The sequence below is a fragment of the Trachypithecus francoisi genome, unplaced genomic scaffold (genome assembly GCF_009764315.1).
Source record: "Trachypithecus francoisi isolate TF-2019V2 unplaced genomic scaffold, Tfra_2.0 Lachesis_group2, whole genome shotgun sequence".
Lineage (NCBI taxonomy): Eukaryota > Metazoa > Chordata > Mammalia > Primates > Cercopithecidae > Trachypithecus > Trachypithecus francoisi.
Genome location: NW_022681465.1, coordinates 88136711 through 88153475, shown reverse-complemented (window position 1 = coordinate 88153475; position 16765 = coordinate 88136711). Strand labels below are relative to the sequence as shown.

Below are 16765 nucleotides of genomic sequence, written 5' to 3'. Positions count from 1 at the left end.
GCTCATGTGCTCTAAATACACACAAAATGATATAGCTGGGGCAGAAGTAACCCAATAGTGTAAGGACAGGAAGTCAGACTAGGAGTAAAAAAGTACAGTACAGGTAATCCAAAGTATAAAGCAGATGGGTAGCGTTTGATTACAAACACAAACCCTATCAATGCTCAATAAATGATTTATAAAATATTTATTTTTAAATAAAGAACTGAGAAATTTACAGGAAAATGTGTGTGTACCAGCACTATAGCAACTTTCCTATAGCACAGAACCCAGTGTAAGAGGCTTACTGAAGATGTCGGAACACCAAGTCCCAAAACAACTTGGCCATGTGGAGTGAAAAGGCAATAATTTAGCAAGATCTGTATATGTATGGGGGTGGGGGAGGTAGTAAATGTATGTGTTTAAGAAAGAGAGAGGGAAGGTGAAACATGAAACGGAAACAGAACTTGGGGAAAAAATTTCATTTTGGATTAGGGTATGGCCAACAGTATCTTCTACTCAGATAAGAAATGTCTACTAATTTGTTTTTAGTAATTAAAATCTATGACATTTAAAATTTTAAATTTACAATTGAAATCTGCAAAATCTGTGACATCTATCAGTATTCTGGGGGCATCTTCAACAAGAAGAAAGCATTATATTACACAATATAACTCTGATCACTTTTTTTTTTTTTTTTTTTTTTTGAGGCGGAGTCTCGCTCTGTCGCCCAGACTGGAGTGCAGTGGCCAGATCTCAGCTCACTGCAAGCTCCGCCCCCCGGGTTTACGCCATTCTCCTGCCTCAGCCTCCCGAGTAGCTGGGACTACAGGCGCCCGCCACCTCGCCCGGCTAGTTTTTGTATTTTTAGTAGAGACGGGGTTTCACTGTGTTAGCCAGGATGGTCTCGATCTCCTGACCTCGTGATCCACCCGTCTCGGCCTCCCAAAGTGCTGGGATTACAGGCTTGAGCCACCGCGCCCGGCCGATCACATTTCTTTAGAAGGCTGTTGGATTCAGAGGTACTTCAGACACTAACGGTTTTGTGTCTTATCACCAAAACTTGGTCCAAGAAGTAAGAGGGAGAAGAAAAAGCAAGAAGTTCTTGAGCATAAACCTTTTCTCTTTAATGCCAAAACTGCTTTTTTTTGGACCTAAGCCCAAAAAGGGAAGGCTTTGTTCTCGTGTGTCTTCAGCACTATTTAAAACTCTCCCAGCAAATCATCTTGCAGTGGAGGGAATGTCCTACTATCCACTTAAAAAACTGCAGGATGATTTCAGTTTGCATTGTGCAGATGACAGCTTAGCTGCCTTATTTACTGGTAACAAAATGTACAGCCAGGTATCACCATCAGTCACAACTAGCTAGAGAATGGTGCCGAGGTGACCAAGATTCAAAAGACTTTGCTCTATTCCTGATCACAGCCTTACCTGGAAATCACATGCTAGCAGCACAGAATAAGTGCCCCAAATAAGTATCTAATAACTGATTACAACAATAAGAACTAGCATGGGTTGGGGTAGAAGCAGGAAGGGTCAAGCATTCTTTACTGCCAGGAATCCAAGACAAAAAATAATTACTGCTGAATGTCCGTGTGCTCTGCAATGAATTATGAGCAGTTTCAGTTCTATGTATAAAAAACAGCAATGCAGGCTTGGCATGGTGGCTCACACCTGTAATCCTGGCATTCTGGGAGGCCAAGGCGGGTGGATTGCTTGAGCCCAGGAGTTGGAGACCGGCCTATGCAACATGGTGAAACCCCGTCCGTAAAAAAACAAAGCAAAACAAACAAACAAAAAATTAGCTGGGCATGGCGGCATGCGCCTGTGGTCCCAGCTACTCGGGAGGCTGAAGTGGGAGGATCAACGGAGTCCGGGACGGTTGAAGCTGCAGTGAGTCATAATCGTGTCACTGCACTTCAGCCTGGGTTAAGGAGTGAGACCCTGTCTCAAAAAAAAAAAGAAAAGAAAAGAAAAGAAAAACAGCAATAGGCAAGGTGGTTTGTGTGAATACGCTTCAAGTTGGTGCAATTACAATGATTAAATCAGTTAACGTCTTATTCCAAGTCTATTTGAAAGTCATAATTTTTTAGAACTTGAGCCCAAAATAATAGGATTAACAGCAAAATACATTTGCATTTTCTAGTAGCTGTCAACTTTATCCAAATTACATGAAAAGAGCTCCCAAAATATAATTGTGAATTTTCACAATTAGGAAGCAATATGATTTACCAAGCGATGCATTTTTAACTTAAAAAAAGATGCATACATATGTTTACTTACAAAAAGGTCTTTATAAACATAGGAATAAGTCAAAGAAGAGGCTTTTTTAGAGGTTATATCCAAGAAAGTCCCTTCTTTATACAATTAACATTGAGAAGAAAAAGATATCTTTTAATAGCAAGGTTGTCAAAAAATTAAAGTTATTTTCAAAACTATCCCCTAAGTAAGGTAGTATTTGCTAAACACAAACATATTAATGACTCTGACCTATTTTCTCCAATTTGTAAAATAATATCCTCCTAGCAGTTATAAGCTTTTTTAAAAACATATTTTCTCATCATTTAATGTTGCTTAACAAATATGATTTCTTTTTTCTAAGCCTTTGTTGCTTTTCATTTGCATTTCTCTTTATAGTTGTTACCCAGGTTTAAAATTCCAAGAGTTTATAAGTTCAAAAAACTAACTGTTGTTTCAATAATTACAGCTAAATTTAGCCACAAGAAGTAATTTCCAAGTTAAATTTTTGGAGAGTTGCTAGAGCTTGAAGGGAACTGAGAGATTATGTAAACCAACCTTTTCTTTTCACAGATGAGAAAACAAGACCAATAAACCTGCATTAGGTCACAGAGATGAGCCCTGAAGAGATGCTTTATCCCACATCACAGAATTTTGAAAGTTGCCATTTTCTATTTTTCTAGTAAATCATTTCAAAATAACGGGAAAATGTATTGTTATCAAGATGATGCATTACCTACACAAACTGCCTTTGCTAACCTAGTGGTAAGTAGCATGGCATCCTTGGGGGAGGCTCTTAACCTCATCCTCATCTGTACAGTTTAAAGGTTTAAGTAGTGAGCATAGATAGTTATGTGCAAGATTATTATCTATAGTTAGTATTAACTGAATACTTTTCTGGATCAAGAATGGTGCTTGATCCAGAAAAGCACCACTAAAATGGTACCAACAATCCCATTTTAGAGATAAGAAATTCAAGGTTCAGAGAAGTGACTTCCCTGGGGTCCAAGTAGCTAACAGGTCTAATTCCTAGGGCCCAGGTTCTTTTTTTGTATTTTTAGTAGAGACGAGGTTTCATCATGTTGACCAGGCTGGTCTGGAATCCCTGACTTCAGGTGATCTACCCGCCTCGGCCTCCCAAAGTGTTGGGATTATGGGCGTGAGCCACTGTGCCTGGCCGGACCCAGGTTCTTAATCTTAATCACTACAGTGTATGGTCTCTGAAATGTCAACATGTAGTTCCAAAACCAAATTCAGGACCATAGTGGATGGAATTCATTTTGCCATGAGAACACTTCCCAATCTGTGAACCTCTGAAACTATGTGGAGCTACTGAAGTGCAAAAGCCACAGCTCCCAGATTTGTGACCCCAGACTGTCTTGTCCCAGCTCTGATGTAAATCCTTCCTGGGGCCTCCTGACCCACTTCCTAACGCTCTGTGGTTACCTGTCAAATTACAAAGGCTTTTTTATTTGGTCCTAAGTGCTGAGATCCAAGGATTGGTCAGTAGTGGCAATACAAGGCAGAGAGCTCTGCGTGGCTCTCTCTCTGGCCAGAGACAGACATTGTGTCCCAGCTTGGTCCCTGCACCCTGCCTCCACTCTGACTGAGTTACCAGAACTATACTTGCAGTCCTCCATGTCATCCTAAGACTGCTGATTTCTGGGTCTGTGTGTTCTCCACCCACCCCTAGGCCACAAAACCTCCTTGCAAGTTCCTTTCACCTGGTTCACTCCTCCACATTTATCAGGACTTGGCTTGGTGCTCCACCTCACATTTCCAAAAAAAGCCCCCTGATGCCTCCCTGACTCCCAGTGGACTGGGGCCTGCACTGTCTTTGTCATCAGGTAAGCTGCTCCACAGGCAAGTGACTACAGGATGGAGACTTCCCTCCTGCTGTGTCCCCAGCACCTTGGTGCCTGGCTCACAGCTCTGGGAGTGTTTCCTGGAGGCATGGACATCTCCTCAGAAGTGATAGCAGAACTGAAGACACTCACTTTAGCATGTTTACTACTCTGACCTTTCATTTCTCAAGAAAGAACACCCACAGATCTGACAAAAAGGGATGTGAGTGACCTGCACATCTAACATGCTTGCTCACCTACAACCTGTCAGCTTGCTGGGACCCTGTCTGTGCAGGTCCAGCAGCTGACATAAACCTTGTGATGCCTCCTACATCATCATCAAGCTCTCTGCTTGAAGTATCTGAGCATATCTGTTGCCTGAACTGTGAAAGCCTTGGTTTGTCCTCAAGAACGGCAATATGTAGGTTGGCAGCAACATTTTTTCCCTGAGACCACACCTCTAAGCTTCTAACTCAAAATAAGAAAATCTGATTCACTTTACAATACTGTGTGCTTTACAAACATCTCTTTGTAAACACTGTCGTTCAGAAAGACCTGACTACATGTACAATGATGGAGAAAAACACTAAAAAGGCTTAAAAGTAGCAAATCTAACTCAGACATCGAGGAACGTTAAAGCCAGAGTTCAGCAGAATTCACAGTATAGCACTGATTTCTACAAAGCCACATCTATTTTTTAGTGGAATACCAATAATTCTTTATTGCAAAGAGAATAAAAACCAAAACAAACAAACAAAAAAACCTCACCACGGAGCTGGAAGGAGTATTCTCGATAGAGGTTAGAGCATTGGGCATGCCGAGAAAAGGTGATCAGCTGCAGGACAGAGCTGGAATTCAGCGGGTCAACAGTCCAACCAGAGAAGCCATTTCAAATGCCTTATCTATGTATTCATGCCAACACTTTTTATAAAATAAATTTTTAAATAAAATTTGTTTTCTTAAAAAAAATAAAAAAAAGAAGGGTCAGTTGAGGGACTAAAACTATGAGCACGGTGCCGAATGACTGCAGCAGACTGTTTTGAGGGACTGCTGTGATTGAGCAGAGGCCTGAGAGCTAGGGGTTTCTGAACTGCATTACAGAGTCTGGACTTTATTCTGAGGGTGAAGAAAAGGTTGACAGTGAGTTGACAGTGGCCTGACCCTGGGTTAGCAGCCATGGCAGTGGAGAAAGTTGGGTGGATTCTCAGGCTAGTAGGAGAGTGATAACAATAAGAACTGGTGACTGATTGGAAGCTGAAGATGTGAAAGCCAGAAGAGTAAGAGCACAGCATTTAAAGAGACAGTGGCCGTGTTTACCCTGATGGGCACCCTAAATCACATGGAGATCTGAATGCAAGGATGAAGAGGCTGAGCAGGGCAGGGACGCAGCCTGGACATGTGACTGCCACAGTGCCTGGCAGAGGGGTCCCTCCTGGAGGAACTATCCTGGAGAAAGTTGTATGCAGGATTCTGTCACAAAAGCCAAGATGTCTTAGGCACCACAATATCAGTAAGTCAGCGAAGATACAGCTGATAATCTCCTGACAAATCCTTTTCTTTCTGGTTGAAGACTAGCTTTCCTTCAATCTTTGTACAAAACTTGAAATCTGGTTATTTAAGAATCTAGATCCAACTGGGCACAGTGGCTCACACCTGTAATCCCAGCACTTTGGGAAGCTGAGGCGGGTGGATCACCAGAGGTTGGGAGTTCAAGACCAGCCTGGCCAACATGGTGAAACCCTGTCTCTACTAAAAATACAAAAATTAGCTGGACTTGGTGGCAGGTGCCTGTAATCCCAGCTATTCGGGAGGCTGAGGCAGGAGAATCACCTGAATCCGGGAGGCGGAGGTTGTGGTGAGCCGAGATCATGCCATTGCACTCCAGCCTGGGCAACAAGAGCGAAACTCCATCTCAAACAAAAAAAAAAAAAGAAGAAGAAGAATCTAGATCCTTGGAAAAAGAACAGTATCTTTAAGACTCCGTCTCAAAAAAAAAAAAAAGGAAAAAAGGAAAAGATCAGTAAATTAGTGATAGTGGTGATTATTAAGCATTTTAAAGAAACTGCAGGGTATAAAATGACTCAGGTCAACAGTAACAAAAAAGATTTTTCCACACAGATAATTGTTAAGACACTTGGTGAGCAGCGTCCAATTTTATGTAATTCTAAAGTACATATTTATTCAGTATCATCAAGGCTAGAGAACTACATCTTACAGAAAAGTTAGAGGCTTACCACTGAAAGATCAAGACACTTTCTATAACTATCTTGGATAGTAACTTTCCTTAATCTATATTACAAGCTTCCCAACTTCACTGAATATATTTTTAAATGGTAGAGGCTACCCAGGTGGAACTAACTGTACCAATGCCAGGTGGCCCCGACTGTAATGTTTTGACATCCTCTTCTCCCTCTCTCCTCTGTCACGTGTGCCAACACTGCTGCCTTTGGGGAACCTGCCTCCTGCAGGACTCACACTGCCACCCCCTCTAACTGGCTGCTTCTAATTGCTGCATGTTAGGAACACCACATTAACAAGACTGCATGAACAATATCTGAAATAAGTATCAATCCTAGAGCAAATGCCCTAGGAACTCTTCTAAGTATAAAATCAAAGTGCTTCAAAGCACATATTTTGTTACAGGTCGTTTGGCTGCTTTGAGCATTTTTTCTTACTTCTTAGTGCTAACTCATGTTCTAGATAAGAGAGGCTGCTGGGTTTACTTACCAACAGTAAATTTTAAAATGTTTTCTGTTACATGGGTTCTTGGCTTCTGCAATCTCGTGGAGTACCTGCCTAACAAATACTATCTTCAATGCAAATGTGAACTTTTATTTATCCCAAGTTGAATTATGATCAAATTAATGAATTTTGGATGAAGTAGGGTTATCGAAACAAGAATTCTAAAAATGGTATCTTGAGTTTAGATGACATCCTGAGAACCTTAAAAATAAGAATTATATTAATGCATGACACCTTTATGTGTATATTCATTCACACAGATGTATGTGTGAATATATAAATGGATATATATACACACACACACACATTCTTAACTCCCTATTAAGTACAGAATAAGCATATATACATAGCAGACTCTTCTTACCTATAAAGTTGTCATGCAGTATAGCTATTTGCTCTCTACTACATTAACCTGTCCTATTTCACTCGAGGCACTAGGCATGTCTACAAGTCCAGATACCTCTCAATGAGTATATCACAAATCTACAATGTGGAAACACCAATAGTCTAGACTTTTGCCATTTAACACCTTTTTAGTTATGTCCTAAATTACGTCTGACTAAACAGGAAAAACAGTGGATCCACTAATTTGAACATGTCATGCCATTATCCCTCTCATTCATTTATTCAACAAATATTTACACAGTGTCTACCCTATGCCAGGCATCTTGCTAGGTGCTAGGTCCAGGCCCTGCCCACTCAGTCTTCGGTCTTCTGGGGAAGGCAGTCATTCATCAAATGAGATAACAAATGTACAAGCACAACACTGACAGTAGGGACACCCTGCTACAAAGCCAGTCCGGGCGGATCAGGGAAAGCTTCCCTGAAGAAGTGTCAATGACTTAAGATTTTAACAATGAGGAGCTGACTTTATGGAGAAACAGTGTTCCTGGGAGAGAGAGCATGTGAGGGCCCTATAGCAGAAGGCAGTGAGTCTGAGGAAATGAAAGCAGGCAACCCTGCCATGGAACGAGGGCAAGTGTGAGCTGAGATGGGCCTGGAGAAGCATGCAGGGACCCGACCAGGCAGGGACTCGGTCAGGCACGTTAAAGATTTCCCAGTCTTTATCCAAATGGAAGGCATCTGAACATCTTAAAATTAAATTACATTTACTTTTCTGGAGGGAGACAGTTACGATCAGATTTACATTTTGAAATGATCACTCTGGCCACCTAATACAGAGAACAGATTGGAACAGACTGCAAAGGAGAAAGGACACAGAATCAGGCAAGGAGGCTACTAAGTTAGTGGAAATGAGAGACAATGGGCACCTGGCTAGGGGTGTGATAATAGATCAAACTGCCAGCACCTAAGGATGTACTGAATCTGAGGAGGTGAGAGGAGGAGGTGTCAAGGGTGACTCCTCGGTTCTGGTTCTGCCATTTAATGAGCAGGGAACATGTTAGGAGAAGGTTTAGGGAAGATCTTGAATTTGGTTTTAGACATCTGACTGCACAGGTGTCACATAGCCAGGTGTAGGTCTGGACTTGAGGAGAGGTCATGGTTAGGACAATAAACTCTGCAATCATTTGTAAGTGGTCCATAACTGATCTAAGGGCATTAATAAGACTGGGGTGGGGATGGACAAGACAGAATGAGAGAAGGCCTAGGACCACCCTGGGGATCTTCTAGTATCAATGTTCAAGAGGATGAATATGGGCGCCACGGAAGAAGTGTCAGGGTTAAGAAGAAAATCAGGAGGGCTTACCAATTAACTCAACCAGACACTTTCAAATACCAGGAATTCAATTTTCTCAATATTTGACAGTTTGAGTATGGCTCCAATTATTTTGTAACTACACTAATTATTAGAAGGCTCACATAATATAAAATTGGTCAATATTATCAATGACTGCTTGTTAAATGCCAACTACTGCTAACAAACATCAAGCAATGGTCTGGGCGCAGTGGCTCATTCCCGTAATCCCAGGACTTTGGGAGGCCAAGGTGGGCGGATCACTCGAGGTCAGGAGTTCAAGACCAGCCTGGCCAACATGGTGAAACCCTATCTCTACAAAAAAATAAAAAATTAACTGGGCATGGTGGGGCATGCCTATAATCCCAGCTAGCTACTCGAGAGGCTACGCAGGAGAACTGCTTGAACCAAGGAGGCAGAGGTTGCAGTGAGCAGAGATTGCGCCACTGCACTCCAAGCTGGGTAACAGAGCAAGACTCTGTCTCAAAAATAAATAAATACCAAACATTGTACAAAAACTCCTAAAAAACATTTCTTGCCTTCAAAACTTGTCTTAAGCTAGATCATGATTAAAATCACACTACATTAAGTTATTTTAATCTTCAGATAACACTAATTTAACCACTTTGGGAAAATTAATTCATGTTAACATTTCTGGGCACCTAATATTCATGGGTGCCAGACACTAGTCTAGATGCTGGGAGATGGTGCAAAGAATCAGATAAAACTCCTGGTCTGTTAACAACTGATACTTAGTATTCAGAATGCCATAAGACCAGTTTGAAGATTATGTGATAACATCTCACTTAAATTACTGTTTTGGCAATGAAGAAAAGTAAAGCCAGACGCAGTGGCTTACAACTGTAGTTCCAGCTATGTGGAAAGATCACCTGGGCCCAGGAGTTCGATTCCAGCCTGGGCAACATAGTGAGAACCCATTTCTAATTTAAAAATAAAAAAAGTAATGATAACATCTGTCAAGAGCAAAGTTTCCACCTACACCCCAGTATTGACCCTCTTCTCACTACACATCTATCCATCATCATTATGCTTACAGGTGATAAACTTATTTAATGCACTAACTACAGTACTGTGTAGGCTGTACCATGTGGCTCCAGGCACTTTTTCCAGTCTTCAACAGGTCTGATGGCTGAGTTAATTCCCAGGTGACTGATGTGTACTTGCAGAATTATACACTTGGTGAGTTTTAACAATTCCCCTTAGTATTCTACAACATCTCGATCAAATTAACATCTGTATCAAACCAGCCTCATATTCCAAAGGACTCAATCACTAACAATACAGAACTCCCTTCCGTACCAAACATAACTAAATCACCTATGACATGCCATAGAGTAAATAAAGACAAGGCTACCTTCTTGATCATCTTATGCCCTAGAGCATTATTTTACATTTCTCCATGTTGTTTTCATAACTAGTAGAGTTGCTGTTACTAATAATAAAGACTGAATTTCAGAACTAGCATCAGCAGATGTTGAATTTCTTGCTCCCTGTATCTCCTTCTTTCTCTTGCAAGAAAAAAAAAATCATGCCTGAACATGCAGTTTTGTATATATTCCTCTGATGAGAGTAGGCAGAAATAGTTTGAAACTAGTATGTTGTATCCCCTCTGTATCCCCCATCTCTCTTATAGCACTTAACACGGTATTGTGAAACATGTTCATACTACAACCTACCGACAGAAACAGCTTGTGCACTCATAATCTTTTTCTCCACCACCCAAGACCACTACCTTGCAGAAGTTCATAAATGTTAAACGGATGCAGTCTAAAACAATAACAAAGGGGTAGGGTATAGCAATACTAAAAGTTTCTCTTCCTGTGTGATTATCATGAATGAACCACGTTAATTTCAGCTTATCTCCTTTCACTTATGATTTAATACAGCAAAAATCAATAAATCTAAGAAACATTCAACACTAATGACTAATCCTCTATGGCTGACATGATAGGGTGATCTAAATACAGTTTACTTGTATTACATATATGAGGCCAGGTTACAGAAACATACCTATTGGCAAACTTAGCAGAGGGTAGAGATCTATAGCTCATGATCTATTAGAATGCCTGCAAAACAAATTTCTCCTTAAAAATAATCAATTAATTTGATTATTAATTTGAAAAAGAAAATAGAAGAAGCAGAGTAGTGGAAAGAAATGGACTGTGGAGTCAGACTGACTTGGGATTGAATCCTAGCTTTCTTCTAGTTGTGATCATGAGGCTTTACCATCTCAGATGAGTTTGCACCTCCAGAAAACAGAAATTACACTATCTTAGGGGACTGCAGTGATGATTAAATGAGATTATATATAAACATATATATAATACATATAATAGATATTATACACACACACAGAAGACAAAAAAGGTGATTATATAAAAGTTATCTAGGCGTATCTATATGCTCAATGAATATGTTTTAAGCCATAGATAAAATCCTACTATATTTTTGCAATCTGAAAAGAGTACCTGACTAATCTCACGCTTTGCAATGAACCATCTACTAATTCTGGCCCTGATTATTTCTTTCATGATTAAACATGTTCTTAAATAATTTCTTAAAGACAATTTTGGGTTACTCCTAATCTTACACATTTCCTCACATTAATATTCTACCATTTACGTCTTTAAGTTGCTTAAGCTTTTAACTTAGGATATAAAAAGAGGCTAGGACTAAGGAAACAACCACGTCTATACTTGATATATTTGATAGAAGCAAAGAATTCCAAGATTAAAGGTGTAATATACATGCAGTTCCTAAGCAGCCTCTAGAGACTATTACTTTTCCATGACACATTTTCCCATTGCCTTCTGTATAAGAGATAGCCCTCAACCCAAGAAGATGACTAGAGTACAAAATGTAAGTGGTGCTTTCTACCTGAGAGCATTTCTGAATGTCCCATATTTTTCCTCATGGTAATCCATTCCCCATTAACTAACTTGCCACTCCATCATTTCTTCCTTTGGGATGCACACAGGCAGTGTCAAGGACTGATTAGCCGACTCAGCCTAGGCAAGCTGTAGCTAGTTTTTTTTTTTGCTCTTGTTGAAAGCAAAAGAACACTCCTTTCTTCCCACATTTTGAAATCTGCAAGTTGACAACTCAGTGGCCATTTCTAAAACATGCAACATATTATGCTCGAGGTGCTATGGAAGTCGTAAAAGAATACCAATGAACAGGGCTACTTCCTGTTTTTCATATCTAACAAAATGGAGTTATTATAGTGCATTGGAAATCATATATTAAGGAATGTTGGTTAACCAGTCATTCTTGCCAAAATCAGATATGAAAAGAAAATAAAAGTTGGCAACAATTCTAGCTGTGATATTTCTCTTCCAGAATTTTATTTAATAAGGTTCATCTTTGAAGAATGCATTAATTTTCTTACCTGATTTAAAATGAAATTGAGACCATTCTTAACTAAAACCTTACAAATTCATGGAAGACTAACTTATTGACTACCTGTACTTTTATAAAGTCACCAACTTAATATTTTAAGAGTAATTTTTTGGTAATAATGCTCTTATAACTCCTCTTTACTAAAAGGTCACTAAATTATATTTTTAGCCTAACAGCTTTAAAAAGGAAGTGAAATCTGAGGGCTATATGAGGATATAAAAGCAGCCTGTGAAATATCTTTAGTTTTAAACAAAAACTAACATTAACAAGTACAGCATATCTTGTTCTTTCAAGGGGCCAGCAAATTGATAGTTTGGTTTTTTAAGTTACAAAAACAGGATGGGGTAATTATATCTACCAAACTCACAATAGCCTGTTCAATGGAGAGTAACACTGTAATTTTTCTTCAAAGACAGTAAATAGGAAGAAAAAGCCCCTAAATTTTGTAACATAAGGAAAAATTCCAAACCCTTGGGCGCCACTTACAGGCGCTTTCACTGACTTCAGCTATTACCCTGAAAAAGAGGGACAAACTTAAAATCTTCTATTTAAATATGAGTATTATTTATATAACTTCTAATTCAAAGTATATTTTCTACACCCAAAGATCAGAAGGAAATTCTAAAATTAAAAAAAAATCACAGAATTCTCAAATATTTCAAAATCTTAGATTTTCCTCTTGGAAGTATGAATGTAACTTAACAACTGTCAAAAAAAAAAGTAAAACATAAAGTTCAACTGACATTTTATTGAGTTGGCTATAAACAAGGGGTTTTTTTCTAAAGCTTTAATTTAAATGGTAAGTAATAATGTATCATAACCAACATGCAACACAAAATACACACAAATAAGATACAAGCCCTCTCCCCACAAAGTCTTAAACCAACAGATTCAAATGAATTTCAACCCAATTGTTAAGGAAAAAAAATTCACTATAATATTTCATAAGGTTAGGGAATCAACATTTTACTATAAATGAAATCTTTACATATGACATTTCGGATAAAACAGCGGCATTCTGACTAGCAAAAATTTTTTTTTAAAAAGAGATTATTCTTACTAGCCCATTATTTTCTTATACTGTGCAATTATAACCTACACCTTAAGCAAAGGGTTTGAAAAAACCTCGGTTATAAAACGCAAATACTAAGCATGGATTACTTAGTCCCTAAATTCTATCTGCCGCCACCTTAGACCTCTTTTTTTGTGTCGAGACAACACTAAACAATTTCAGTACATTATTTTTACAGTGGATGCTCTTCTACTATATTCACAGCTCATTAAGAGGACTAGAATGCTGACGTTTGCTAAATTATTTATTGTATCCAAAAAGTTAGGTCTCCTTAGATACAATTAATTTCTTAGATTTGGGGTCAAAAATTTTTATCTGGAGTTCATTTAAAGTAAAAGTTGCCTTCAAAGAATTATTCTAGTTAAGTTTTAATACAATCTGCACAGAAACAGGAAAACTATAGAGGTTCATAACTCTTTTAAGAATAAATTACATGTACAAGTGCACAGAAAACTGTTATCAGTCACAAATCTCCTTTCGTCTCAGTAGTGCCATGGCACAGTGCGGAGCATGTTTTTTAGTTTTTGGGGGGGAGGAAGAGGACATCTAAATATTAAATGGATCATGATTTTAAGCAAATAATCAAGTGCACAAAAAATGCCAGAGCACTTTAGATAATTAATCCAAACCAAGGACTCCTACTGTCAAATTCGTCTCACAAAATGACACGCTTTATTCTCATAATAAAGGTCAGGGAATTCTACAGGGCAACGAGGGACTATCACAAAAACATTTCCAGCAACTCAAAATACCCATCAAGACTTTGTGCTATGCATACGTTAATCAGATTTTTAAAAAGCAAACAAGGACGTAGCTGTCACACTTAAAATAATTTCCTTTAACATAAAAATTTCCAGTAGCCAAAAATGGGCGAGGCCAATAAACCGCTGGTCTAAATTACCTTACACATACTGTACTTCATATGCACCAGAAGACGCATCTGAACCGAAGCCCACCGCACTGTGGCCCCTGGAATTCAGCGGGCGGCCGCGCCGGGGCACCGAGCAGGAAGCACCGCACCCGCGCCGTAGTCCGCGCACCAAGCCGGAGGGGCTGCGGGGAGCAGTCACTACTGCTTTGAAACTGAATGGCTGACACATCCGGTCCTGGCTCTTACACCACTCCGCCAAATGCAAACTTCAAAGGCCAAATTCAAACTCCAAAGAGAAGTCACTCAAGTGACTTAGCAGTGCAGTTCACATTCCCAGGAACACTCAGAGCCCCTTGGGGGCCGCAATTAGACAAACCGCACTTCCTAAAAGACTGCAAGCCCCTGCGAGTGTGCAGCCTCCCGCCGCACCGCTTTGACAGGCGTTACCGAGCCGTCCTCCTCCAACCCTGCGGGCCGGCGCTGGGGGCGCGCCGCCTGCGTCCGGGCCTGGCCCGCGATACCTGCCTAGGGTCTCGAGTCCCGGGCGGGCCGAGGGGCTCTGCCTGTCACGGCCGCTGGGACCTGCTACTTTCTCTTCGGCCCTCTCAGTCCCCCACCCGACCTCGGGCTTCCCACCCACCCCGCCCCTTTTCCGACCACCGCCCGCCGCAGACTCGGGCCTCGCCCCCAATGCCTTTGCCCCGGGGACACCCGTCCGGGGGCGCCGCCGCAGGGCCGTGCCCCAGCCCCGGGCTCCTCGGAGAGCCCCAGTTCCAGGAGTCCCACAAAGCCAGCCGTGGCCCCCTACACCTTTTCGCCACGGTTCCCCGCAGAGAGGCTCGCACGCCTGTCACATGTCTGCAAACAATAACAAACTCTTCCGCACGTCCCCGTCCGGTCCCCCAGGCTCTGGGTCCGGGGCGCCGCCCGACTCCGGAGGGGTCGGGGGGTGCTCAGGCGCGCGGGTCCCGGCGAGCGGCGCGTAGCCTCGCTGCGCTGAGCCCCGGGACGCCGTGCAGGGTGCCCGGGGTTCATTCATTGCCCTCCGCCAGCTCCCAAGTCCCCGCGGCGCCCCGGCCGCGCTGCTCACCCGGCGGGGGCCGCTGCAGGAGGTGGCTCAGCGGCGGGCGCCCGCTTCTCCCCGGGCTCGGCCGCTGCGGGACTCGAGGCGCCGCTGTCCGGCGCGGCCACCGGCTCGGCAGGGTGGGCGCCGCCGCGGCTCGCGGCTCTGTGGGGCGCCGGCACCGCCACAGGCTGGAAGCCGGTCCCACTCCCCGCTGCGTCCGCGGGCTCCGGCGACGGGGAAGTCGAGGAGGACGGCGGTGAGGCGGCAAGGAAGAGCGGCGGCTCAGGCAGCTGGTCCAGCTCCACACTCCGCACTTTGCGCAGCTGCCGCCGCCGCCAGTCCGCCCGCTCGCGGCCCCCGCTGCCCGCCTCCCGCAGCAGTCCCGCGGCCGCCGCGGGCGCGCTGCTCGCCTTGAGGGCCCCTCCGCCGCCGCCCGCCTCAGGGCTTGCAGCCCCGGCGCCCGGGAATCCAGACGACGAGGCGCGATTCCCCGCCGCCGCCGCCATTTTCTCTCGCGGGCTACATTGGCTCGGCCCCTGCGAGGGAGGGAGGGGGCGGGGAGAGCGCAGGGGGCGGGCACTGCGCCGCCAGCGTAAGGCCTCCTGCGCCAACTGCGTGAGCCCGGCCCGCCGGGCGCCTGGCCTGGACTGACCGAGTGGCCGGCGCGCTGGGTCCGGCCTGCGGCAGAGGTGCGGGCGGAGGGCGGCCCGGCGGCCGCAGGTGGGAGGGAGTGGGCTGTGCTCTCGGCCGGGCGAGAGGGCGGGCGGAGGAGGTGGACTGGGAGAGGGAGGGGGCAGGGGTGCTTTGAACTCAGCGCTGCGCGCGCCTCGCTGCCAGGTAGTCCCGGCCTCACCGGCGACAGGAGGAGCCTTGGCGGTAGCGCCGCGCCGCTTCCTCTCCGCAATCTCGGCCCGGCTCCGCGGGAGCTCGCCGGAGGGGAGTTGCGGCTTCCGAAAGAAAGAATTAGTTCCGACTTGGGTTTCTGGTGCTTGAAAAGGACGCAGGCGAGAGGGTTTAGAGTCTGTCATTCGCATTGCCGTTTGCAGTGGGCGTCGAGGGACCCAGGCGCGGACCAGCCTCCCACCGACGCGCAGGTGGCGCCCGGGACCGTCGCCTGCTGCAAAGCGAAAGCAAGTCAACGTTTAGCAGGCAGGCTGCCGAGGACCAGAAAAATAAAAGTTTGTTTTTGTTTTCTTTTGAAAAGAAAACACTCCTTCTCTATTGTCCCACTCCTATCCCTGTGCTACAAATAACAAAACTTCAAAGTTTTCTGTAATACGTTACATCCTTAAGCTGCTCATTTGGGAAAACTACCCCCTACCCGCACCAAGTCCCCACAGCCTCTGAGAAACCGTGGTGGGGAGGAAAGGAAGGGGGTGTCCTGGTCGATCTTTAGTAGTTTTTGCTTGACTGCCTTTGGGAAAGACAGTCGCGTACAGAACCACATAGAGCGCGTTTAGGGAAGGGACCAGCGCTGTGCCAGGAAATGCTCGGCAATGTCACCCTCGGCCAGGTCGGCCCTCCCGAAGCCGATGCTTCTCGCTGCACGTCCTTCTTCCCTGCAGGGTCGGGCCACTGGCCGGATTCCCTCTGTCCCCACCCCTGCAGGGCCGGGCTGCCCCTAGTTCCGGGACTCTACGTGAGAAGGTGCTTTGGGATGGAAAAAGCAACATTTACATGTTAATGATTTTTGACCTTTTGTCAACTGAGGAGAGCTTCTGTGTTGCGTATATTTCTTCCTTCCTTGCCTTTCCTCCAGCTGGTTTGTTTAGGATGGGGAATCTCCCAAAACCCAGGAGGAGCGTCTGTAGATTTACTTTGTGAAACATGATTAAGG

General features: G+C 43.7%; 1 protein-coding gene across 4 annotated transcripts in view; it reads right to left on the bottom strand.

Moving 5' to 3' along the window:
- The window catches only part of MAP3K1 (mitogen-activated protein kinase kinase kinase 1), a 77641-nt gene extending 62032 nt beyond the window's left edge, over positions 1-15609 (bottom strand). The window contains exon 1 of one of the 4 annotated variants that reach the window (XM_033179601.1): positions 14953-15609. In XM_033179601.1, the coding sequence (XP_033035492.1) occupies positions 14953-15434 (482 nt within the window). In that variant the 5' untranslated portion in view covers positions 15435-15609. Of the gene's footprint in view, positions 1-13892; positions 14047-14952 lie in introns of those variants that run through there. The other 3 variants (XM_033179600.1, XM_033179598.1, XM_033179602.1) reach the window with 3 other exon arrangements.
- Between the last annotated feature and the right edge of the window lie 1156 nt (positions 15610-16765).